The 24568-nt window shown below is 47.9% G+C and overlaps 9 protein-coding genes across 9 annotated transcripts; 2 read left to right on the top strand and 7 right to left on the bottom strand.

The window, feature by feature from the left end:
* Positions 1–155: 155 nt before the first annotated feature.
* On the top strand, positions 156–1039 carry RhiXN_03180 (arylesterase domain-containing protein; the record flags this gene model as incomplete). Its single annotated transcript, XM_043322997.1, has 6 exons — positions 156–248; positions 304–395; positions 446–494; positions 544–570; positions 627–754; positions 814–1039. 6 exons carry the CDS (start codon positions 156–158, stop codon positions 1037–1039), a joined length of 615 nt encoding a protein of 204 aa, XP_043178493.1.
* Positions 1040–1416: 377 nt separating this feature from the next.
* On the bottom strand, positions 1417–3424 carry RhiXN_03181 (uncharacterized protein; the record flags this gene model as incomplete). The annotated part of the gene is made up of 7 exons (XM_043322998.1): positions 1417–2036; positions 2088–2396; positions 2447–2492; positions 2595–2770; positions 2897–3153; positions 3203–3293; positions 3343–3424. 7 exons carry the CDS (start codon positions 3422–3424, stop codon positions 1417–1419), a joined length of 1581 nt encoding a protein of 526 aa, XP_043178494.1.
* A 604-nt stretch (positions 3425–4028) lies between these two features.
* RhiXN_03182 (Zinc finger, C3HC4 type (RING finger) protein) lies at positions 4029–6052 on the bottom strand (the record flags this gene model as incomplete). The annotated part of the gene is made up of 5 exons (XM_043322999.1): positions 4029–4666; positions 4718–4932; positions 5487–5780; positions 5838–5928; positions 5977–6052. 5 exons carry the CDS (start codon positions 6050–6052, stop codon positions 4029–4031), a joined length of 1314 nt encoding a protein of 437 aa, XP_043178495.1.
* Positions 6053–6728: 676 nt separating this feature from the next.
* Positions 6729–11576, bottom strand: RhiXN_03183 (OPT oligopeptide transporter protein; the record flags this gene model as incomplete). Its single annotated transcript, XM_043323000.1, has 20 exons — positions 6729–7366; positions 7421–7735; positions 7792–7896; positions 7956–8137; positions 8194–8484; positions 8537–8627; positions 8677–8754; positions 9159–9275; positions 9332–9690; positions 9744–9827; positions 9877–9933; positions 9987–10186; positions 10239–10325; positions 10377–10493; positions 10546–10695; positions 10754–11041; positions 11096–11129; positions 11180–11308; positions 11373–11489; positions 11542–11576. The coding sequence occupies 20 exons, from the start codon at positions 11574–11576 to the stop codon at positions 6729–6731; spliced, it is 3474 nt and encodes a 1157-aa protein (XP_043178496.1).
* A 584-nt stretch (positions 11577–12160) lies between these two features.
* On the bottom strand, positions 12161–14593 carry RhiXN_03184 (ICE-like protease (caspase) p20 domain protein; the record flags this gene model as incomplete). The annotated part of the gene is made up of 16 exons (XM_043323001.1): positions 12161–12187; positions 12238–12365; positions 12423–12635; positions 12691–12793; positions 12843–12935; positions 12962–13008; positions 13062–13185; positions 13240–13325; positions 13377–13458; positions 13510–13544; positions 13601–13669; positions 13725–13801; positions 13863–14225; positions 14286–14390; positions 14462–14473; positions 14538–14593. 16 exons carry the CDS (start codon positions 14591–14593, stop codon positions 12161–12163), a joined length of 1620 nt encoding a protein of 539 aa, XP_043178497.1.
* A 486-nt stretch (positions 14594–15079) lies between these two features.
* On the bottom strand, positions 15080–15422 carry RhiXN_03185 (uncharacterized protein; the record flags this gene model as incomplete). The annotated part of the gene is made up of 3 exons (XM_043323002.1): positions 15080–15109; positions 15172–15341; positions 15395–15422. 3 exons carry the CDS (start codon positions 15420–15422, stop codon positions 15080–15082), a joined length of 228 nt encoding a protein of 75 aa, XP_043178498.1.
* A 271-nt stretch (positions 15423–15693) lies between these two features.
* Positions 15694–17379, top strand: RhiXN_03186 (uncharacterized protein; the record flags this gene model as incomplete). The annotated part of the gene is made up of 3 exons (XM_043323003.1): positions 15694–15723; positions 15785–17001; positions 17058–17379. 3 exons carry the CDS (start codon positions 15694–15696, stop codon positions 17377–17379), a joined length of 1569 nt encoding a protein of 522 aa, XP_043178499.1.
* Positions 17380–17457: 78 nt separating this feature from the next.
* Positions 17458–20302, bottom strand: RhiXN_03187 (methionyl-tRNA synthetase; the record flags this gene model as incomplete). Its single annotated transcript, XM_043323004.1, has 13 exons — positions 17458–18373; positions 18434–18465; positions 18515–18675; positions 18726–18924; positions 18973–19329; positions 19378–19429; positions 19480–19569; positions 19617–19685; positions 19735–19876; positions 19928–19935; positions 19995–20037; positions 20091–20164; positions 20232–20302. The coding sequence occupies 13 exons, from the start codon at positions 20300–20302 to the stop codon at positions 17458–17460; spliced, it is 2214 nt and encodes a 737-aa protein (XP_043178500.1).
* A 337-nt stretch (positions 20303–20639) lies between these two features.
* RhiXN_03188 (carnitine O-acetyltransferase) lies at positions 20640–24510 on the bottom strand (the record flags this gene model as incomplete). Its single annotated transcript, XM_043323005.1, has 13 exons — positions 20640–20806; positions 20859–20896; positions 20951–21177; positions 21231–21421; positions 21474–22023; positions 22081–22231; positions 22441–22500; positions 22555–22831; positions 22897–23244; positions 23431–23660; positions 23715–23866; positions 23921–24141; positions 24189–24510. 13 exons carry the CDS (start codon positions 24508–24510, stop codon positions 20640–20642), a joined length of 2934 nt encoding a protein of 977 aa, XP_043178501.1.
* Positions 24511–24568: the final 58 nt, after the last annotated feature.

Below are 24568 nucleotides of genomic sequence, written 5' to 3' on the forward strand. Positions count from 1 at the left end.
AGGCTCGTTTTGCTCTTGAACTCCTTCCCTTGATTGCTCGAACTTACTGTCTTTACACACCCCTACGCTCTGTACTACTCACTCTTTCTGATACCTCGAGTGCTGAACACCCATCTGTTTTATCTGCGTTGTAGCATCAAATCGACTCATTAACCATGTTTACTAAGCCTTTCGCCCTTATTTTTGCTGCCTCCACTGCTTTGTCGGTTTATGGACTCAACGTCGGCACTCCTGCGGAGCTCACTCAGGTTGGTAACCATGACACTATGTACAAATAGCACAGCTCTGATCCTATTCGTTAAGTGCGGTACTGTCGAGGTTAAATGGTCCGGAAAAAATGCACCTTTTATCTTTTCGGTTCTTCCTAGCTGTGAATCTAACTCTGATGACCCATTGTAAGTTAAATAAAAGCAAGGATCAAGATGAAACTAAACTTGTCATATAGGATGGAGGTTACTGGCATCAATACCACTTCCTACAAATGGACCGTTAATGTGCCATCGTCTACCGGTGCAATCGCCTTTGCCATTACTGATAATAAAGGAAATGAAGCATACACCGACGAGGCAAGTGCATGGATAGCACCTTAAAGCACTAAATTCAATGCTAACTTGACATAATTATAGGTGAACATCAAGAACAGTGATAACGCCGCTTGTCTCTCGGCAACCTCTACTGGCGTTGTTTCAATTACTGGTGCGTCTTCCGCTACCAACCGTGCTACGACCAATACTTCACCTTTCCCAGACACACAGTAAGATTTTTAATTTCAACAATATTACATTCGTGTTCTAACATTAGCTTTGCTTTCAGTTCGACAACTCCTACTACTCTGCCAGCGGATTCGACTTCGGTTCCTCCTGCACCTATCAACCCTGGAGCCAGCCTTAACACTGGTGCTAGTACTGGGTCTGAAGGCAGCTCAGCTTCATCGGAGAGTACTCAACCCAACGGCGCTACAATTTCTACTGTACCGGCATTTGCTGGCGTGATCGGATTCGCATCTGCTTTGCTTGTATTCCAAGCCGCGCTTCCTTAAACCTCTCCTCTTGGCTTTTCCGCGGCTTGGCAAGTGGTTACTTTGTCTGGGCGTTGGGCCGTTACTCCCTTCTTTATGTATGGCACTTTTGCCCGGTAGCTTTCTCAGAAGATTTAACTAGCCCAACTGTGTTGTGGCCATGATTCATAGACTGGATTCTATGTATTATTTTTGATACCCATTTACTCTTTTCTTTTGGGTTCCTGTTTCACTAGCTGTGAAATTAGTAGTGCGCAATGAAATTATTTGTCTCCCATACCAAATGTGAGGCTTAGTTGAGTACAGTTTAGTCTAATGTATGCAGTGACCCTCAATCTACTATGAAATTCATATAAAAATACTTCAAGTATTCGAATAGTCCATTCCGCGTACGCATATCAATCCCAGCACAAGATCTCATACCGATCCCTAAAATACCACTCAGACCCATTCCATGTAATGGCAGCGTGGCCCATAGATCGAGAAGTATAGCCAGGAATTCTTTGGCCCCGCCACCAAACCGCACAGTGGAATAATTGTTGATCAGCCAGTTGACCGCCCAGTACAGGACGGCACCCAGCCGGAATGGCACCATTGGAAGTGCGCACCCAATGCATGTTTCGTGTATCCAGCAGGACCTGAACTACCCCGCTGTGTGTGTGTTCGCTGCCAGATGCGCCGTAGTAAACTGAAACAGGCGACTCGTGCCATAGTGTAACTTTTCCCGGAATGGTCGAGCCACCCCGACAAACTGAGGAGCACAGAAAAACGGGCTCCTTTCCTTTATCGCGAAAAATAATTTGGGATAGACTAAAATCGGGGAAACTATGATCCAGGTCATCGCTATTGGCTACATAGCGATCTCCTCTCTCAGATATATCACCCGTGTGATGACCCCTATCATCTGTCTGTGCGCTTGGACGGCAAATATGATTGAAGGCGCGTGCATGAGCTTGATCGCGTCGAACAATACCACACTCGACACCATTTCCACAATCAGGTCGTGAAAGTATGTCAACTAGCCATCGATGTCAGTGCCGTCAAACGATGCTAGAGGTATATCACGCACAAGGAAGGCCTCCCTCGGGCCGTTTGACTAGCCACCACTCAAATATGTTGGCTTCCACCAGTTCGGATGCACAATTGATGCACACCATGTCATCTTGATTCACGGTACTTGATTGGGAAGGAGCGAAAGGATGACCATGCCAACGAGCTCGTTGTAGATTCGATCGATGGAAGGATAGGAATTCGTGCAGAAGTTGTTGTAGGTTCCAGTTGCGCTGTCGAACATATGATGCAAAGAGTCCACGCTCATAGTGACTCGCCCCAAATGCGTGAGTGAGGCGTAGGCCCCATCCTTCTGGAAAGGTTACGTCTATGGTGATATCGTTCAGGAAATGTTGTTTTGTAGTCGAGCAGACTCACCTCTTAATCGGGTTAGCTGAAATGCTTCATCGCCAGCTCGGGCCTCCTGGCACCTTCGCCCAAGTTCGGAGCAGCTCACTTGGCTACAGACCACACCTGCCATTTTGCTATATGCGCAAGTTACACTCAGGAATATAAAGAAACTCACAACTTGAGTTTGGGATATCGTTTCGAATAGGTAGGAATCGGGTGCACTTAGCGCAGATTGTGTGTCCGAGTGATATCGTGTGTTGTTCAGCCCTTGTAATTGGCGGAGGACATGGTCGAGGGCAGACATATCCAGAACCATTATTCGGATTACAAAAAGGACAATTTCCACCCCACCTTGAATACGGACATGTTAAAATTCTGAGATAGGTAAATCAGGTAATGCCCACATTTGCGTTCTACCAGCACCTTCCGAAAATACATCTCCAGATAGTGGGGGCGCCATATTGGGTTCATGCGAACCAGTTTCTGTGGGAGGTACACGGACACGCAATACAACCCGTTCTGGGCTTGGACTACGGCTCTCTTGCCGTTGGCGGCTGATTGCATCTCGACCTGGTCTGTACCTCTCACGCATATTGGCCACCTCTTCAGATGTCCTTGCAGTGACCAAACCCGAGTTTGGAGCAATTGACTGGAATGCTTCCACAATGGCAGCTGTATGGTGGCTATCTCGGGTACCGCGAACTCGCTCTCTACACTGGTGGCATGTGGAAGACCTAATAATGACATGAGACCCCTGTGATAGACTAAGTCATCATTTCTTACTGCTCTAGCCACTCCTTTGCACATGAACCACAAGCAAGATGTAGACAATCCAACAAAGCGACTGGATCTACGTAAAGCTCCATACAAATTCCTGATGGAGATTAGGAAATTATTAATACGGAACGATAGAGATCACATACCACAAGTAACTAATGGACGGAGTAATTCCTCCGCGTTAGAACCATTAGCGGCCAGTCTGGAAGGATTTCTAAAATCTGCCATCTGGTCTAAGTGCTCACAGCGACAAGGCTAAGCTTCGATAGAAAAAAGTTCAACAGGAGCGGCCACAAGGTGCTGTATGATCGTCAGTTTGGTGAGTAGAGATGGTGGTTAGTTAACAACGAGGCAACATGAGGTCTATAATGTACATGAGAGGGTCACGGGTTCTCAACTATGGTATAACATAATCCCTAAGAATGGCTATAACATAAGACCACATGTTAACACATGCCAGCTGCAGCACAGTTTGTATCAATCTGAAGGTGAGCCTTAAATTTTATGAAGTAAGAGATATACCCTTGGCCAATGCCCAAAAGCGCGTGTCACGTGGATATCGTGACTAGACTGGGAAACTGTGTTTTAGTATAGTAGCAAGCAGCATGTATGCGCAGGCAAACTTGTTGAATCCCATAAAATGGTCAATAACACGAAAATAGAAGTTATGAGTACTTTGATAATCACACCATTAAGTGCCATTTCTTAAGCAAGAAGCACGCATACATTAAGTTGGAAAAAGTATGTTTTGTACGTTTTTATTCATGTTTCATGGGTATTTGGTACAACTACTTTATTGGCTCAAGAAGTAACTACGGTATGTATGTCATGCTCAATTCCAACACAAGATCTCATAGTTGTCCTTAAAATACCACTCTTGCCCATCCCAAGTAATTGTAGCGTATTCTGCATCCGTAGAGGTGTAGCCTGGGATCCTTTGACCACGCCACCACACGGCGCAATGAAATAGAAGCCGAGATCTGCCAGCATCGGTTCTCCGACCACCGACCACTGGACGACAGTCTTCTGGAACTATCCCGCGTGAGGTCTGGACCCAGCGCATGCTTTTTGTGTCCATTAATAGTTGTACTTGTCCAGATTGTAAATACTCCCTTCCCCTCTCCCCGTAATAAACCTGCACACCAAGGTAGGGGCCCCAGATGGTAAGCTTGCCAGGTATTATATCGATTCCTGATCTAGTAGGGCGAACCGAGGAGCACATGAAGGACGGTTCTTTCCCTTTATCCCGGAACATAATGGCTGATGGGCTGAATGCAGGAAAATTCGCGTATAAGTTAGTGCTTTCAGTCACATAACGATTTCCGTTCTCTGGGAGATCATCATGTTCCGTTAATTGGTTGGCTACCGTATTCCGACAAATGTGATTGTAGCTTCTAGCATGTTGTTCATTGTGGCGAGCGGTACGACATTCTATACCGTACCAACAGTCTTCTCGGGTCATTATGTCCTCTAAAATATGTTTGACTAATCGAATACCGGAAGCTCTCTGATCTTGCTTACCCGAGAGTTCAACCGTGGCCGTTGTGGATTGGCGTTTGGACAACCACCATTCAAACACACTTGCTTCCACAAGGTCCAGTGCGCAGGAGGTGCATACTGTATCATCGGCGTTAACATGGGAGGGATTGGCCCCGCCGTTTGTATTGCCATGCCAAGATGCCTTTGGTAAGCTTGAACCTCGAAAAGCAAGGATTTCACGGAACAAATCCTGAAGGCTAAAATCCGTGTTAGTAGCCCACGCTCTAAAGATATCACGTTCGAACTCGTTGTCGCCGAAAGCATGCGTCAGAGGGAAATCATAATGTAGAGGGAAATAGACATCTAAGATTCAATATGATCAAGATGCAACTCGGTGTAAGACCTTTAAAGTGTATACCTCTTAGGACTCCCAAATCCAGCTGTGATTGATACCTCATGAGACCTGGCAGACAAGTTTTCCCAAATTTTGAACAGGTTGTTCGGGTACAAACCGCACCTATTTCAAACAAATGAGGTCAGATTAAGCAGATTTCCTTGGATATTCGAGCGTGCAGCGTGTGTATAAAAGGTCGTCTCGGACAGGCAAGAACCGGATGCACAGCCCGCATATTGTGTGCCCTAACGGGATTGTTCGTGTCCCCACATCGTCATCTGATTGGATACATGACTGAGGACAGACAAATCCATTACCAAACTCATTGGTCGGACCGCAAAAGGGACAGCTATTAGAGCGTCTTGGTTTGAATTATGATTAGGTGGTAAGCACGGGCATGATGAACTATCCTCTCACAGCTGAATTTCCCCGGAATATGCCTGGGACGACTCGTAGGATTCCTCGCCTTCATATTCAGTATCCGGAAGTTCGCTAGGACTTCCATCTGAGTTCACTTCGTCTCCTCCACCGATATTAAATTGTTGACCTGGCTTATATTGGCTGCGTAACACAGACGTAATTTCAGGAGTTCGTTCTTGACACAAGCCAGAGTTTGGGGCGACCGATTGGTACGCCTCGACCACCGCCAGAGTATGGTGACTATCGTGTACCCCTCGAACGGGCCCACGACATTGGTGACAAAGTTCGGAACTTGAATCCATTTTAGCAAACACTATGGCTGGTAATTCCCTTGTACCGCGACTCTACCTTTTGAGCCATTGCTTCGCGCACGAGCCACAGGCAAGGTGTAGACAGTCAAGAAGAGCAACAGGGTCGACGTATAGTTGTAGACATATTCCTGAAGGGGGTTAACAATGATAACGTTACGCCCATTTGTGTTACATACCACAAGTTACCAATTGGCGAAACAACTCTTCGCTCCTGGAGTCCGAGACACCCCCTTGGTTTTTAGACTCTGCCATGCAAAACTAGAAATACGGCTAAAAAAACGAAGGAGGACTAGTGGCACTATGGTGCAGGCTTAGCCCAAGTCTCGGATATATATGCTGGCTGCTGGTTGCTGATTGCTGATTGCCGCTGCTGGTTGGGCCAAATCGATGGTTTAATCATGCGCGCTTGAATTCGAGTCAGCCAGAGCCTGAGGGTGGCAGTGGGCCAACATCGAGTGCATCAACTAGGAATATGAATTGATTAGCGCAGTCTATTCTACTTTGCTCTATCGCTCCACGTCTTCTTTGGTTACTTAATGATCTCTACGATACATTCGGTTTATCATGGTGTCTCCACCTTCTCCCCCTGGCTCATTCGCTCTCCGGAGTCGGGATTATATTACATTCGTATACAGACCCCCAGTAGCGCACCCAGCGAACTGAGCCAAAGATGTGGTTAGTGGTGGCTAATTGACGTCTATCATGAGCTGAATCTATTAGGTCAACGTTAAAATAAGTCGTACGTATAGGTTTGAAGCTGAGTGTAATTTTAATCATAATGTATGCGCTAACTAATCTCTTAGGTCGTATATATCTAGTAGTAGTTGTGAATGGCTTAAATGCATGCTGTGATAACAAGGTTGGACCGCTGGGCTAATAGAGACGTGTGTCCTGTACATTACGCAAAATCGTTGTGTGAGGTTATTATTTATTTCCAGCACAAGAGTTCGTAGTTGTCCTTAAAATACCACTCCTGCCCGCCCCAAGTGATTGCAGCGTACCCAGAATCTTTGCAAACATAGCCTGGAACCCTTTGGCCATACCACCATACAGCGCAATGATGTAGTTCCAGGGTTCGGCCAGCAGAAACTCTGCGACCTCCAACTACTGGACGACAGCCCTCTGGGACCACCCCACACGAGGCTGGTACCCAATGCATGCCCTTGGTGTCTATCAGGAGCTGTACTGATCCGTCTTGCAGATGCTCCTGACCCTCCTCCCCGTAATAAACATATACCCCATAGCCAAACCCCCAAACAGTGGCTTTGCCAGGGATTATATCTGCCAGCGGTTCGGTACCGCGGACTGAGGAGCACATGAAAGACAGCTCTTTTCCCTTGTCCCGAAATATAATTGCTGATGGGCTGAATGCGGGGAAAGTGGTATTCAAATCACCACTATAGGCAACATAGCGGTTTCCGTTCTCGGGGGAATCATGGCTTTCTGTTTGTTGGTCGATTGAAGTCTTTCGACAAATATGATTATAGTTCATTGCGTGTCGGTAGTTGTGGCGAGCAGTGCGACACTCTACACCATACCAACAATCCTCACGAGTGGTAACATCCTCTGGAAGTGGTAGATTAATCGGAGAAGTAATATCTATGCGCCTTTTTGGCTTACCTGGAAGTTCGATAGCCCCAGATTGGCGTTTGCATATCCACCATTCAAACAGGCTTGCTTCTACAAGGTCCAATACACACGAAGTGCACACCTTATCATCAACGCTAACATAAGGCGAGCCAATCGCTTCGTTTGCATTGCCATGCCAAGATGCTTTTGGTAAGCTTGAGCCCCGAAAAGCAAGGATTTCACGGAATAAATCCTGAAGGCTAAAATCCGTGTTAGTAGCCCATGTCCTAAAGATATCGCGTTCGAACTCGTTATCGCCAAAAGCGTGTGTCAAAGGTAACTCGTAGTCGCCACGAAAATCTGCGTCTAAGGATTGAAGAATGCTAATATCTAGCCCGACACAACATTGGTAAAATACACACCTCTCAGAACCCCTAGTTCCAACTCCACCCTAACCTCCGCGGCTGTAAGACTCGGTAGGCAAGATTTTCCAAATTCTGAACAAGTTGTTCGAGTACAAACTGCGCCTGCGTTAAATGGACTCAATAAAATTTGGTGAGCTAGCTTAGAGAGAGTTTGGGCGTACAGTGCAAGTGAAGGAGGTCACTCCGTGTCGGCAAAAACCGATGACATTCGCTACATATTGTGTGCCCCACCGGCACGGTTCGTGATCCTACATCGTCGGCTGGTCGGGCACATGGTACTGGGCACATAAATTCGCCACCAGAACCGCCGGCCCGATCACAGAAGGGGCAGCTATCATTATGTCTTGATTTGACTTGTGGTTAGGTGGCGAGTATATCTGTAGCAAATAGGTTCCTTACAGCCGGAGTTCCCTATAATATGACTCTTCTTCAGGCGATTCATTGTCTTCATTCTCAGACTCGGAAGAGTCGCTTCGGCTCTCATCTGAGCTCTCTTCACTTTCCTCGCCGATGGTTAATTTTTGGCCTGGTTTATATTGCTCACGTAAAGCAGCAATGACTTCGGGAGTTCGTTCCTGACACAAGCTAGAGTTTGGAGCGACCGAGTGATACGCTTCAACCACTGCAAGAGCATAGTGGCTATCGTGCACCCCCCGAACTGGGCCGCGACATTCATGACATGATTTGGAGCTTGGAGCGAGGTCATTGAACATTGTCACATTGTCAATTGCTTGCAGCTAACCTTTTCAGCCATTCCTTCGCACAAGCTCCACAAGCAAGGTGCAGACAGTTCAGGAGAGCAACCGGGTCGACGTACAATTGTAAACATATTCCTAGAAGTAAGAGTCAGAGGCTTCTACGTGTATGCCTTTAATCACGCACCGCATGTTACTAATGACCTGAATAGTTCCTCGCTCTTGTGGTCAGAGACGTCCTCCTTGCTTTCGCGATCAGTGCATTCTACCATAGGGGGTTAAAATATGGCCGGAAAGAAAAAGAGTATTGGTGGTGGTATAAAAGAGCACTGATATACTTGGTTTGCTTGAGCCTTGGGTTATATATCTTGGTCGGGGATCAAGGCCGCAGGATGGGGTCTTATTGGCAATGGCACCAAGGGCTGTGTTTAGAGCCAACTTAGCCCACGAGGACGGCAGTGCAGCGGACACATCCCCTCGAATAAATATGAACTAATTGATATCGGTTGCTGTACGCACATCGAACTCAGCCAGCCTAACAGGAAGGACAGCCACCAGGCCAGCACCCTCCACAAGAAATGACACCAACGCCGAACGATTTCATCACAAGCCCTATAATACTTGCAACCCCTTCTCCAAGCACGAAACCACTCGCGAGGATAACAATACCTACATCACTTGCGGCTTCTCCATTAGAGCGGAGACGTGCAACTCGGCGTCGGTATAGCAACTCAGCAATGCCTCCAATTAGACGGGCAATCGTAAAGCTTGGCGTATTGAGAAAACCTGAATGCCGAATGAGAAGGCTGTACAATATTAGAAATGAGAAAGTGAATTCCTACCAATAGCAAAAGCCACACCACTGGGTATCCATTTCGCCCACCATTTCCCCCGAGTCAAAGCCTGTGCCTTGAAGCTGGCAATCAATGCCGTTATTACAGCGGCATTGATAATGAAGGGCTTGATATGATCCGGAAGCCCGCCACCAGACCCAATCAGCCTAGCGAAAGAGAGCCAAACATATGCGGTAGGCGCAGGAAATTGTGGACCAGGTATCGTATACGCTCGGGTATAGAGGTTGTATGCGATTGCACTGACGAAAATCGATAGCACTGATCCAATCATCTGGCCATAGAATTGCGCTCGAGGAGAGGCATGCAGCAGATGCCCAGTCTTTAAGTCTTGCATAAGATCACCTGCCCTATAAAAGGTAGAAACATTAATATATGTTTACTTAAGGCGAGTTTGCCTTACTGTTGGGCGCCAGCCTCTGCGACGCCTCCAGCAATTATGTTGGCGACAACATTCCCAGGCTGGAGGAAAGCAAAGAAGACTTGGCTATAACAATGTGAGCAAACTGAGGGTTCTGAGTGATATAGGTATTTACCTGATCTTGCCTAAAGCCGACACGGGGTTGAGATCTGTCTCCCCCAATGCTCTCGCCCTACACATGTGCATTTAGGGAGGTCAATTATATAAATGGGTCGAAAAACGAACCCAAGATGGCTAAGAACGGCGCCCATAATAAATCCGAGTACAGTCGCCCATGGTTTTATGCCTTCATATCCGAACACGAACCAAACGAGCACGGTTCCTACCACCACCGACGCGAGCAATCCGCTCCAAACCCATTTGTTTGGTACGAGTCTCGACGCAGGCTCGTCTTCCGGGATTTCTTCAGAAACAACAACCGCTCCCTAGTAATTCAAAATGAGAACTATATCGAGTAAGGCAAAAATAGACTTCTACCTTGGATAGTAGGGTAAGATATGCCGATCTCAAGAGCCGGTAGATAGTAGGAGTAATGGAAACAAATGAATCCGCGCATATTATGGCCTATAGTAGCTGAATTAATATCAATATGTATGAGAGAAGCCAAGCTCTTACTAGAGCGACCCATAATATCCAGCCTCTCGCACCTACAATCATATCCCCCGTCGGCCCTGGAGCCCATCCTTTGAATTTAGAAAGAGGGGAAAGTATACCCCAGCCGAAAACCATCCCCTATTGCAAAATTCAGAATACAAAACAATTAAATGCTGAGAATCCAACTTACTAGGCTCATGCTCAGGGTGGTTGGAAACCCCATGATGATACCCTGCCCCACATACGAGAAACTTGGAGAGAAGTACCAAAGCCATTCACGAGCAAGGTATACTCCAAATAATGGAATATTGAAAACAACGGGAAAGAAATACGCCGACAGCTAAGGGCAGAATGCTGACTCAACAAACGTTATGAGGGGGCCAAAACCCTAGGCTTACGGTCAATAGAGCCGAGGCAGCAAAACTCGAGCCCAATATTTTCCAGCTCTGAGCGATGTCGTAATTCTCTAACTGGTTCTGTTCTCCGTCATCCACAGAATCTTGGTCAGATACATCAGGCTCTTCAGCAGGGAGAGCCTCGTATCCTCGGCGCCTTGTCACGCGAGATCCAGATTGCGATATATATGTCCGCTCCTCGTCTTGTGTCCCTTCCTGCGTTTCATGCAATACGGAAATAAGCTGTGCTGTCGCAGTTCCCGATGGGAAAACCAGCTCTTCTTTAATAATCTAGTTCAATATATTTTATAAAACTCGGATGTCGACGTTTGTCATTCCTCTTACCATCTGCCGTCTCAACGGAGGTGCCAAGAACACTCTACAAAATCTACCGTCAGAAGAATAACCCATGAAAGCTCGAATACATACCCGAAAAGCGCAACTGCACAACCCCAAAGAATCCCGTCGAACAGTCCAACTTTAACCGGATGTGCGTTATCATGTTTGTAATCGAGTAGACCGAGAGCGGGGATTACTCCCACGAATCCTGCCGCCAAACTTAACCATGGCAGAGTCAGTTGAGAGTCAAGGTGTGGGTTGAGTCTGTTAGTTGCGCACTTACGGCATAGTCCCAGTAGCAACTGCGGTGGTTTGAAGTACTACAAGTTCTTGGCGAGTCATCGGTCGCGAGTAGAACAGTGAAAACAGGTAGCCCAAGAGGGCGGACTGCATAGACATCCTAACCCCAAGTTAAGTCTTGGGTTTCCAAAACGTTTAAGTACATTACTCACATGCTAATCCACCCAGTCTGTAGTCCAAAATACATGTTCGTAAAGCAAAGAACACATCCTATCAACAGGCCAGTACATATTGACCGCGGCTATTAAGTCAACTCAGTTATGGTTAATTGCGGGTATAAATAGGTTGGTATACCGTGAGTTCTGGGCTGTTTTCACTACGTGGGAATCTCCAAGATACGATCCTTCTTCCATCATCTTGCATGAGCACAAACATTATCGTACAGCCCATAAGCAACTCACTGTCGTAAACTATCCATCCCCCAGTGCTACACCCTCAAGATATAAGCTAGTTTTTTCTCCTTCGAGCACTAGATTCCCTGCCAGCAAAGGGAGCCAAGAGAGGGCTGATTCTAGCTCAAGTCGAATATATACTGTGGAGGTATGACATTTCATCACTCAGCCGTCGTGGCCGATCGTGTTACCTTACTCAGCAAATGAGTGTGGCGCTGAGTCACTCGGGTGCCCAAATCGGTGTTAACTAAACACTCGAACATTCGTATTGGGCGGCTCAGAGATCTTTTATTCCACCAGCACTAGTACAGACAACAGACAACAGATCTCTTACAAGTAACCGAGCAAAAACACACGATACTATACAACAAATTCAGTCTCAAGTGATGAACAAGATGGTCGTATCCTGCAATCCCATAATTAGCATAAGTCAACAATAGAAATGAATATACGAACCATTGGATGGGAGCTAGAAAGCTGAGGCTTCTGACTGTACTTGCTTTTCAAAACATCTCGGATATTGTTCAATAGCTCTTGATATGTCTGCTGAGGCTTTTGCCTCAAGACTTCCATAAACGCATAACCTACAGTCGGCATCGATCAGCAACTATTCATTCACCCAGGACAGTTTTCAAACTTACTCATAGCACCAGTAGCTTCGCCACCCTCGACTGTATCCGCCGAGGTCTGAGAGTCTTTACATCCAGACCAGGAGATAACGTCCGCCGGACTTGTACGTGTTTGCCTTGCGTACTCGTCGGCCTTCTTTTGACCACCCGTGGCAGTCTTGAGTAAACTTCCAATGCCTTTGATTACTCCGCCCATATCACTGCGGGCGTACGACATCCCAACGTCTAGGAGCAACATGGTTATGAGTAAAGGGCCAATATTGGGTGGATACACACGCACTCAAGAGACCCTGGCCCGCATCTGCAAGGAGATTCGGTTCCTTAATTTTGCCCTCAGTCGAGTAGATGTATGGAAGGTCGAGAGCAGACCCAGAGTGGCAGGACTGAAAGATGACTCAGTTTTCTGTGGGACAAACACTATGATAGGCTTACGTCGAAAATGCGGTCAGACGGCAGCCTGCTGGGAGTGGTTTGACCATAATAGCGTGCATATCCTATCGTAGCAATGGTCTTAGCATTCGGAGCCTTTAAATGATTCTCGAAAGACTTACGTCGTCGACAATGTGCCCTGCATGTTCAAAGTCCATAGGGTAAATAACTGAAGAAAAAAGTCAAACCATGGTCCCGGCTGAACATTACGAGCCACCGCACCTTCATCATATCCGTCGGCCTCATCTCCATCCAGATCCTTGGTCTGGCCACCGTGTCCAGAGTAATGGAAAAATAGTGAATCATTAGGGTGAGCGTCTTTGACGAGCCATTGCATGGCCCTGAGCTGCTCGAACGGTCAGTTTGATTTGACCTGGCCTCATAAAGAACAAAAACATACAATATTTTCTCTCGTAGGCATTTGATTAGGATTCGTCGCGTCGTCTGTCAGTTTGACGATGTCTTCTTGTTTGTAGCCAAACTGACCTGTTCGTATGGATTAGTACACTTTCAAAGCATGGGTGTAACTATACATACGAACTAAGAACTCGCACAAATTGTTTGAATCATTGATACACCCTCGAAGTTCACCTTCTTGTCCAAAGTAGTTGATACCAATCTTGACAAGAGTCAGCTAGGCCAGTGCAAAAAATGACTCGGAAATACATACGGAGAGAACTTTTTTCTTTCCGGTACACATCGAATCTGGGCGAGACGTGTTAATATGCGGTCTCCGAGGAAAGCTAGAAGGAAAAGCGTACATTCAAAGGACATTTGCGGACCGTTATTTTGCGAGGGACCGTACATCTGCTGTCCGGTCGGGGGCATGTCTTTTGCACAATCATGAGTATCTGATTTACTTTGGACGGAGTAAGAGCTACTTACGAGCGTTCCCCGTAGAAGGAGCGCCACCTGGATGACCAGGTCCACCGGTTCCATATCCGGTTTCTCCTCCAGGAGGACTGGTGGGACACGAAAAAAAAAATCAGACAAATACACTGGGAAACAAGCAAGGAGACTTACCCGTGGTACCAAGCACCGGGACCGGCACCAGGCGATCCACCCCCACCATTGGCATTACTGTTCATGGCACCTTGGCCTCCCTGAGTGTTCCAGTTAATGGGAGCGCCCCCGGGGTAGCTCGGATTGTTCTGTTGCCATCCCTGCCCATTGTTCCCCTGGTTTTGATGGTATGATTGACCAGGGTATCCGTTGCCTGGGCCGCTGGAAGAGCGGTGGGGCATGGGCGGTGGACCAGAAGGCGGCGCATACGTGTGGTCGGGGCGGTTACCTGGCACTGGAGGTGGACCCGAAGGAGGTGCATAGCTTGGATTATAGCTCGGGTTGTATCCTGGCGCGTTGGAAGGACCCCCGGGCTGCGGAAATCTGTTTTTACGAGGTAAATGGTTAGTATTGCAACAGGACTCGGCAGCCGAGTGAGTTTACCCGAATTGACCTGGAGGGGGTCCACTTGGCGGCCCATACGAAGGGCTGTAGGACGGATTGTATCCTCTGTGCTGAGGTGGGCCAGGCGGGGGTGCATATTGGTGTCTAACGACATGGTCACGTAAATAATGATGTCGCTGGTTCTACGAGGTAATTTTAATCGCATGGATACTTACGGCGAGGGAAATCTTAAAGATACGTCACAATTATAGTTAGCGATGTGGCTGGTGCATTTGTCAAAATGAAACCTACCCAAACTGGCCAGGAGGGGGGCCAGAAGGTGGCGGGTACTGATTGTTCCACGACATTGTATGCGTTTATCGAGGTAGGTGTGTAAGACAAGTGTACACGTAGAGTGAGCTGACTCTCGCGGGAAGCTCTTCAAGTATCGGCTGTGATCGAGAGCAGAGCATGTTATTATAGGAACAATCGATGGCTGTGTCCCCATGCCGAAAGAGTGAACGTAAACCCTTAGCGCCCGGGGCCGTGTCCCAATCACAAGTATCAGTTCATCTGTGCCTGCGGCGTGTACCAGGAGCAAATCAGGGCGGCATAGCGCAAAGACCGACGACCGAATGGGTATTTAATTGCTGTGCATACCCGAGCATCGCATGAGCGCTCCGGTTGCGGTAACTCTGTCCGAAGTCGTCGATTTCCATCGTGGTCGAAAACAAGAACGTATATTGAACAGTCGCCAATCAACCCACCAATCAGGGAACAGCTTTTTGGCGCTATATTCACACAAAACACGCTGCACTTGCAACTGAATTAAAAAGGGGTTTATCATTGTTATTCTATGAATCAATCGTGGTGAAGCCTTTAACCTGTCATTTACAAGTTGGTTGTTTAGACTCCAGAATCGTTGCTATCACCAATACAAACATACCTTGGCGTCCTTCAATAGGTCAATATATTTCTCAGCCAATTCTTTGCACGACTGGTAATGATTCACACCCTCGAATTTATGACACTTCTGAAGCTCCTCCCGAACGAGTCTAGCTTCCATCGTTTTCACCCACGAGTCTCGGATAGCTTTGTCCCGAGACTCGAGAGTATCTAGGCATGATATTTAGAAAATTTAAAGGGCCTCAGAAATGCGAGACACCCACTTTTGTATGTTTCGACAGCGTCGGACATGATGGATGGGAAGGATGGGTGAAATTGGAAATGTCATCTTGGCGCTTAGGGTCCCCAAGTCTCGATTGCCAGTTTAACACAGCCACCATCTCATTAGCTCTCACCACCACCACCACCACCCGGTTTTCTCTAGATTACATCTTGGCTGAGAGGGAATACACATAAAAGAAGACTCGCGCCCCGCAAATACATTCCGCCAATCACTCAAGGTCTCTATTTTACTCTTTTTCACGATCCTGTGCGAGGCTTCGATCGCGTGGCTATGAGTATTATGAAGTCTGGACAACCAGCTCTCGTACTGGTATGCCTTCTCACCCCAATCTTTGATTTTTGAAAAATTGACGCTGAAATATTTAATAGAGAAGGAGCTCGAGGATACGTGCCGCACGCCAAAAATCCAACTCCATGGGAACCACAACAAACGCAGCCACGACGGCCGAATCAGTCTCCACACCCGGGATCCATCGCCGGCCCCTCCCCAACTCGAGGAATCACTTGAATCACTAACTTCAGCGTCTCAACAGCGCAGCCAGGGGAAGCTTAGAACAGGCCTTACCCTAGAAGAAAGCTTCGCATCGCAAATGACACTTGACGAGTTACCTTCGACGGCTCAAAAGGTGTCTATCCGGAGGCAACACAACTTGACCACTTACAAACGCCAACGTACCATGCGAACACGCTCGGCCTCGATCGTCAGCGGAAGACAGTTCGCATCGCCTGCTACAATACCTAGTTCTGCGCTCAGTCAGACAGCCCCACTCAGTCAGCCAGTGCCTGACTCCACGCCTAGTACCCAAATTATCCCTACTTCCGTGCTTGGCGAAACGGATCGCGAGTACTCCGAACTTTTCCCTAGCCTCGATCGGATCGAGCATCGTTCCACCCCCCTTGGTCCATCTGACCTCGATCCTGCTCCAAGCCAGGCCGTCCCCCTCAGTCAATCCAGCTCGTTCAAGGATACTCAGTCTAGTACACACTCATGCTCACCAATACCCGCGCATTTACTCCACCGAAAGAAACGTCGACGCCGTTTACCACCTTTAAAGAACCGTCTTGCGAAGATAGCTAGGGCTCGCCTTCCTCGGCAGCCATCTCCTGAAACCCTCCTCTCCCAGCCCCCTGTGGTTCCTCCGATGGGCCAAGAGGAAGAGTACGGCGAGGAGGAAATCATGCGTGACGAAGAGGAAGTAGAAGAGATTAAGCCTCCCCCAGTTAATGTAACGCAGCGAAGGCTTGCTGCACCCGAGAACTTTACCATACCGGATCTGAAAGACCTTATCGGCTACAAGGCTCAGGCCCAACCTCCGCGAACACCTGCACCACGCTTCATACTCCCTCAAAACACTGTCCGCCCCGGACGGTCAACTCAGGGTGTAAAGTCTCCATACAAACGAAAGCCAGCGAGCACCCCTCGGCTGAAGTTTGTTGCACTCGAAGCGCATCATGGGCAAGCGACTACAAGAATAGGGAATACAGCTACGAAGCTACTTCCCACTCCACAGACCTCCCCAGTGCGCAAGGCTTTCGTATTTCCGCAAAGGGGCGAAACAGAAGACCCGGTCCAGAACTTCTCGAGCAGGTGAGTTCAGTGTAATGACATTTCGGAACATGTACTTGAATCATATCGTTTTGCAGGCAGCCTGAGTCTTCTCCATGTCGCGTGCTAGTCAAGGCGACTCCTGAAATCGAAGAGCCTCCACCAAAGCTCCCGAGTATTGTGGATGTTGTGTCTGCCCGACTTACACCCGAGCCTGAAGTCGAAGCGAAACCTACCCGCTCCTTGGCACCTATGTCCGAACTCTACGACAATTTGATGAAACTCGCCAGGTCGGCAGAACAGATGGGCAGGCCTATTCTCCCAGAGTCCTCGAGCTTGAAGCGAAAGATACAAAGTACCTCGATCCCAGAACTAACGTTTAAAGTAACCCAGTCGACGAAAATTGCGAGATTGCAATAGCCTACTGTTTCAGTAATTTTATGCATTTTTGTGTATCGTTATGCTATGTATCACACTCTTTTTAAACCGATGAACCAATTACATTTGCTTCAATACATCACATCTACCATTCAATCGATTAACTACTTCATGAAATGCGAATCTATGCTTGCACTGCAGATTGGGCTCCAGCTCCTCGAGCTGCTCTTTGATTGCTTGCTCCTCGGCATCCTTCAAACTCGCTTTGAGCGCCATTAGCTCAGCCAACGCCGTCTCCAGTGTTTCGCCCTCCTGTGGTTTCCCCTCCTTGATAGCCCTAACTCGTTCTCCCTGTGTCTTGACCTTGACTTCTAGATCTACGATTAGCGGTGTTTTGGGGACAGGGGGCGCGTTGGCTTTGGCGGCTTTTGCAGCCTTCGCAGCCGCAGCTTGTTTCTTCTTCGACAACGGGGGCTGGTTCTCTGCGACGGCAGCGTCCACCGCTTTCTGTGTTCCTCCAAACTTATTCCTCCACTCGTCTGCTTTTTCGGCCTTAATTGGGCTAAACAGGAGTTCGGGGGTGCCAAGTTTGTGGTTGGGGAGAATATCAGTGGATAGAACGCTCGGAATAACCCGCGGAGGCGCATTTAATTGCCGAAGGATACCGTCCGAAGTCGAAGGCATGAAGGGGTGGATGAGAGCAGAGAGTGCGTAGATGAGGTTAAGAGCTCTTGAGAGAACTTGTGCGCAACGTTTAGGCTCTTTCTCGAGAAGGACCTTGGTGAGATTGCATCGTTGGAGATAAGCGTTGCCGCGCGCAGAGATGGTCATGACGAGGTTCAAACTGTGCCGTAGCTTGACTCGGTCCATGGATTCTATGTATTCGCTAAGCAGTTCGTTGACTTCTGATACAAAGGTTGGGTCCGCTTCGTCTTCGTTGAGTGGTAGTGGTCCTGGAGCATCGCCTGACTCTGGGATAATTCCCTTAAACTGGTCGGTCAGGAACTTGATTACTCGGTTGACAAAGTTTCCGAGGCTGCCAGATAGCAATGAGTCAATGATCAGATACTGTGTAGACTGAAGTATTTTAACTCACTTCTTCAAGAGAACATTGTTGTTTCCAGCGATCTAGTAGTAGAGTGAGGATAAAATAACGCAAGTGAATAAATGCGCTCACAAAATCAGCCCAGGAGAACATGGAATCCGAAGTCTCTGGTCTGGATGCAAGAAGATAGTATCTCCAAACGGCAGGAGGAATACCGGTCTCTTTGGCCCCTGGGCCGAATACACCGACACCTCGAGATTTAGAGAATTTGCCAGATTCGTAATTCAAGTATTCTAGGTACCAAAATATCAGACGCAGTGTATATCGAATGTAAATATCTTACCCGTTGTGGAAAGATGGTGCAGTTTAGTCCATGGTCGACCGTCTGCGAGAAGAATACCCGGCCATAGTACAGTGTGGAAATAGACGTTGTCTTTGCCCATAAACTGAAACAATCGGACATTCTCCTGGTTAAACCACCACTTTTTCCACTCCTTGGTATATGCTGCAGTTATACTCGGGTATCCGAAGGGGGCATCAAACTGGTTCTGTTGTCAGCTTTATCCAACCTGATGCTAATTTGAACCTACCCAAACATATAGCACCTTTCCTTCCATCAATGCACTGTTCACATCATTTGTCTTGGGTACAGGTACACCCCAAGTCAAATCTCGTGTGATAGGACTGGGACGCAATCCTCCCTTGACACGAGAATCTATAATCTCGCCCTCGCTATTAATAACCGAATTTGGACTCCATTTGCCGATTTTCCAAGAGTGCTTGATCCATTCCTCGAGACGCGGTTGTACGAGATCGAGGCGAACGTACATATGGGCCGTGTCACGGGTAGTGATTTTGTGAGAGCGATTAACAAGGCATCGCGGATTGATGAGCTCAACAGGGTCAAGCGTTTTAGCGCATCCATCGCATTGATCGCCTCGGGCATCCTGTTTAATTTAGATCAGGTACAAATAGTCTGTGCAGATATAACTTACATCGTATCCACAGTGAGGACAAGTGCCTTCGACGAATCGATCCGCTAGGAACCTGATTGCCTGGTTGGTCACACGACTAGAACCAGTATCACGCGAACTCACTTGGCGCAGCCTTCGCAATATGTCTGGGCCTTGGTTTGCATTTGCAACATCCCATTATTAGAGAGGTTTATATATGCTTCTTGACATACTCTACAAAATCAACGATAGCTCAGGCTGAATTCGGAGACTGAACTTACTCAGTTTGTTCAGGAATAGACGTACGGCCAAAATGGTCAAAGCTATTGGGGCGAGATAACAACGTTAACCTAATCATCGCCTCGTTGCCATGCAAATGCTACTAGCCTTAATTCAAACCAGTCATAGGTCTCTCTATGTAGCGCACTGTATTTGTCGCAGAGCTCCCTGGGCGTAATCTTCTCCTTTAACGCCTGAGTCTCTGTAGCAGTACCATATTCGTCTGTCCCACAAATATAGAGGGTTTTTCTATTCCTAGCTCCTGCGGCACCACGTCAAGTTCTAGGCATCATGCTTCTAATATGCTACTAACGGTTGTATCTGATCATTTAGAAAACGCCCGCTTAGTTGGTCCTCGAGTATCTTTTAAATCAACGCACCTCGCGAACACATCGGCGCTGAGTGTGCTCCCAATGATATTACCTGGCCGTTTAGGGTGAGGCTTTGTCCATAACTCCATTCTCAAGTCTACATACCAAGGTGAGGGACGTTATTACAGTAAGGCAGAGCGGAGGTAATCAATATATTCTCGCTCCCTTCTTCTGGAAGTCTACGTAACATTGAATGCGGTACTCAGCATACGCAAATTATGCCGCCGCTTCTAGGAATAGACTTACACGATCTCGCCGGGTTTCACCAGCTTCATCAGAATTGATGGATCATCGCGGATCTTCCTTTCGGTGGCCATGTTAGTTGGACTCCTAGAAGACATTCAAGTGGTCCGGGGTTCGGTCACAGTCGTGGTCGTGGGTGAGAACGAATTTAGCCTTACTTGGGCTCGTGCGAATTGTTGATCTCTGACTAGGATGAAAATCAGCATTGCCACCGATCAATTGCACCGTTACCGTAACAAATGTCCACCCTCAAATTCCTTATATATAATCGCCTAAAATGCTCTGGATCTATTATAAACAAGTATGCCTTCACCAGAGAGATGAGGCTACAATGACTGGCTGCGTTTCTGATAAATTTAATTCGTGATTTAATCATTAGATCTGACTATCAATACAGTTGGGATATGTGCTTCAGAGTTTGGGTTTGGGAGTCGTATCAATCGTCTCTAAATCTTTGAATATTGCCTTCATCTCACGCAGGCTTTCGACGATTTTTGCCTTGAAGTCTGCGGTGGAAGTGGTGGGGCACGAGTGTTTGGATTCGATTCCAAATTTAATGATTTTGGGGCCAGCAAGGTCTGAATGGAGGGTAAATATCAATGGTTTGACGTCCATAACTATCGAACGTACAGTTAATGCCATATCCGTCGGGCCAGACGGTACCGAAACTAAAATATGAACCTAAGCACACAAATGCCAGCGCGATTACCGATATTACCTACCCAGTTCCAAGGAAGCGATCTCCAGCACTGAGCCCGCTAGTACTAAGCTTCCACTCGGCACTCTTGGCAAACAGCTCATCCTCAAATAATGGACTGCTCTCTCCTGGCTGAAGCATCTGCTTCAAACCAAAGAGGTGACGGTCGCAACCTTTTCCTGTTGATGCATCGCGCGTGTATGTATTATGCGAATTTATTGCACGTTGCAATGTGGCGAGTTTCGCATCCACCTTATAATTAAACAAATAAAAAAACCAGAATGAACCCAAATATGTTTACGTACCGATGCGCCCGAGTCTACCATTGTTTTGACAAAATCTCGGGTGTCGGTGCTGTATGTGCGGATAACGTCTGTCCTACCATGTTTAAACAGCCTAGTGGATGCAGTCTCATATGTGGCGGTAAAGGAGCCGTGTTGCTTGTACCATGCAAGTTGTAACGCAAGCTGAATGTATGCGTCTGGAGAAACTCTGCCTGAAAAGACTCAGTTGTCATATGCGAAAAAAAATGCTCAAAACATCCGCACTTACCTGTCTTTTCATCCAGTCGGCAGCATACTCAGAGTACCAGAGTTGGCCAGCATCTGAATCCTCTACGATCGCCTTGGCGCGTCCTTCGGCTTGTTTGATTTCCCGCTCGATGATCGAATCGACCTCCCAATCCAAATGTTTCCATCCTTGGCCCTCGCCGGGGCCCACGTACTCTAGACCACCAAGTTTTTGAGGCGCCTCACTAAAGGCCGTGATATCGATCGGCTCGGCCACAACATAATCCACAATAATGCTGGGTATTAACGCGTCGCAGGGTGAGTGTTCTCCGTTCATGCCAGCCCTTCCGTTAGACTCGACAGAGACAGTCAAGGATTTGTCAAACCACCGGTTGAGTCCATTGAGCCCTGAAGATGTATTACGGACATGAGCGTCGATCACTGGTTGCTTAAACTCATCAGGCTCCTGGGCGCTGTTGGCAGTGGGCGGAAGCGTATATGGATCCAGGCTGATGGTGAACATTGCAGTTTCGATGGCATCGAACGAGCTGCGGTTTTGGTCGGACGAAGTCAATAGATACTCCCTATTCTACGACCAGAATGAGTGATCGAAGCGTTTAGGTAGGCGGGCAACAGCTAGACTAACTTTTGCCCATTGTGTCCTATCATCCGAGGTGAGGATACCAACGCGTTTGGCTCGTTGGCCCTCGGCCTCCCGTTTCTGCACATCCTTTACGACCTCCCAATCTGTGCTCGAGTTCTTTAACGCCGACATTACGACCTGCTCCATCATACGCCTGGATCGTGTAACACCAATCGTTGAGCATAACGTGTATATGACGACCATTCTTCTCCGCTGGCTTGGCGGTGAGCATGTCACATTCGGGCTTCGGGATACGAGTCAGGTTGAAGAGCCTGCGAGCAGGACGATTAAACCAAAGGCCTGAATAAGTACGTGTCCATATAGATGGACGAAGGGCGGTAGATATAAAATGTAAGTACGAACCGAGTGTACTGGTACATGCACAACGGACCTGTTCGTGATGAATCTGGGTGGATATCTTGACTTTGGATCATTCATATCATTAAACTTGTTAAATTGTGGACAATAGTCACTCACGCCTCTAGCCTTTCCTTGAAATTCATAAACCGAGCGGCTAACCATGCCGCACGTCGGATCTGCCAATCACTGACCTCGCCACCCGTAGGTAGTTTGACACCCCCGGTCAATGATGAAGTCCCGTCGTGGGATTTGATGTGGTCCGGGATAGTAGTGTCATGGTGGAAGAGGAGCCACCAGTTAGAATTGATCAAGAGAGGTGCGCGCCATTCGTGGTAGGCCTTCTTCATCCAAAGATTGTCATCGAGCCAGTTGTTCTCCGATGCGTTATCGAGGTCTAGTCGTGCAAGATGGTAAGGATATCGACACCACACCACACCACACCGAGCCAAGTTCGCTTACCGATCAACCTCGCCTGAGCAAGTTTGCCAATTCCGTGCTCAAACTCTTCGGCCATCCTTGCTCGTTTCTGCATCTCCAGCTCAACGTTATGCCCACTCTCCGCAATTAGTGGTTCAAGGCTCTTCAAGTACCTATCAAGCGTGGGGCGTAGTCTAGGTACTGGTAACTTTTGAAGCCCTCGTTGGTTTGCAAAGGTGGGCGTACGTTCAGAACGAAGTGGGGCATAGAGGGCAAACATTCTGCTGTGACGAGGTACAAACGAAGGGGTATAAGCGATGGCTCGTCGTAGAGTGAACATTTCAAGCTGGGGGTTGAGCAGCCTGGAAGCCCCAGACCGGTAGCGGTCACCTGAGGTCCAATTTCAGATGCTTCAGAACACTTGTGGCAATCGAGCGTGAATTTTGGTCGATCAGGGCCGGGGAACCGGCTCGCTGTCCGGTGTATAACTTGAGCGGTAAATCAATCAAAATATAGCTAGATTTATGCTACAATGAGGTCTACAGTAATGTAACGACTACAATCACATTATAATACAATCCTTATCCTTCTTCGTCTTCTTGCCCGCGTCTGCCAACTGTTCAGCGGTAAGATGCTGGTCCGAGATTCTCATGTTCGCCATTTGTCCAGCAGGAGGTTGTTGATGCTGGGGTGAGTAAACAGGTTGTCTCCCACTGTGTTGCTCGCGTCTTCGACGTTCCTCAGCAGCTATCCGCCGACGCTCTTGCTCTTCTTCCTCAGCTTGCAGTTGCTGGGCAATCTCGAAACTAGTAAAACGCAGAGTTAGCTTGCATTCAGGGAGTGGTAGAGATGAGACATACTCAGACGCCTCGTTGGCAAGTGCTTCCACCTGCGCCTGCTCTCGCAAGATCTGATCTGCTGTATGACCGGCATAATCGCCGCCGGCTGTGTTCGCAGGTCTAAACCTCGAATCAACAAACACGGACCCTGCACCATCGATGTCACAAAGACTCTACTCAAACTTAGTCCACTCTTTATCCTTCATTGAAATTAGGCAGGCCCTCACCTCCCAAGCAATAGCACCCTCATTCGCAAAATTGGCATCCGTCACCAGTGTCCACAACGACTCGTGACCATTCTCATCCACCCGCTTGTATAAGACCCCGAGATGCGAGTTTCTGAACAAGCACACCAACTCGCGGGCGTGCATCGCACTGAATAGCGATTCGAGGCCATGGTAAGTGAGTTGCGTCGGGTTGGCTTCCAAAAAGTCTCGGACGAGGAAGGCTGTGACCAAATCAGAATTCGGTCGCGATCTAATCAGCATAACATACCTTCTTCAATCATTCGCCTGTGCTCATCGTTGGCTGGTGCGTCCACATCAGTTTTGGCTGACTCTCCAGTCCCAGCAGCAGCCCCGCCAACACTCTCCACCATCCTCCCTCCCATCAATGAGTCGCAACTAACAATCAGGTTGACGGCAGCGTCGTAGTCTCTTACTTTATCCAATGCAGCATACGACGGGGATTGTGGATCAACAAGCCACCCATGAACAAGCCGCACGCGTGAGAGATTGAATAAAGTTGGAGCGTGGGTGGTCGATGAAGGAGAAATCGAGAACGCCGACAGGTTCGTGAAGACAGGATTGAGATCCATTCCGCCTGTGTCGCGTGTACGAAATTATATAACCATGAAAACAAGGTCCGATGGTGAC

Source organism: Rhizoctonia solani, chromosome 3, assembly GCF_016906535.1.
Source record: "Rhizoctonia solani chromosome 3, complete sequence".
Classification (NCBI taxonomy): Eukaryota; Fungi; Basidiomycota; class Agaricomycetes; order Cantharellales; family Ceratobasidiaceae; genus Rhizoctonia; species Rhizoctonia solani.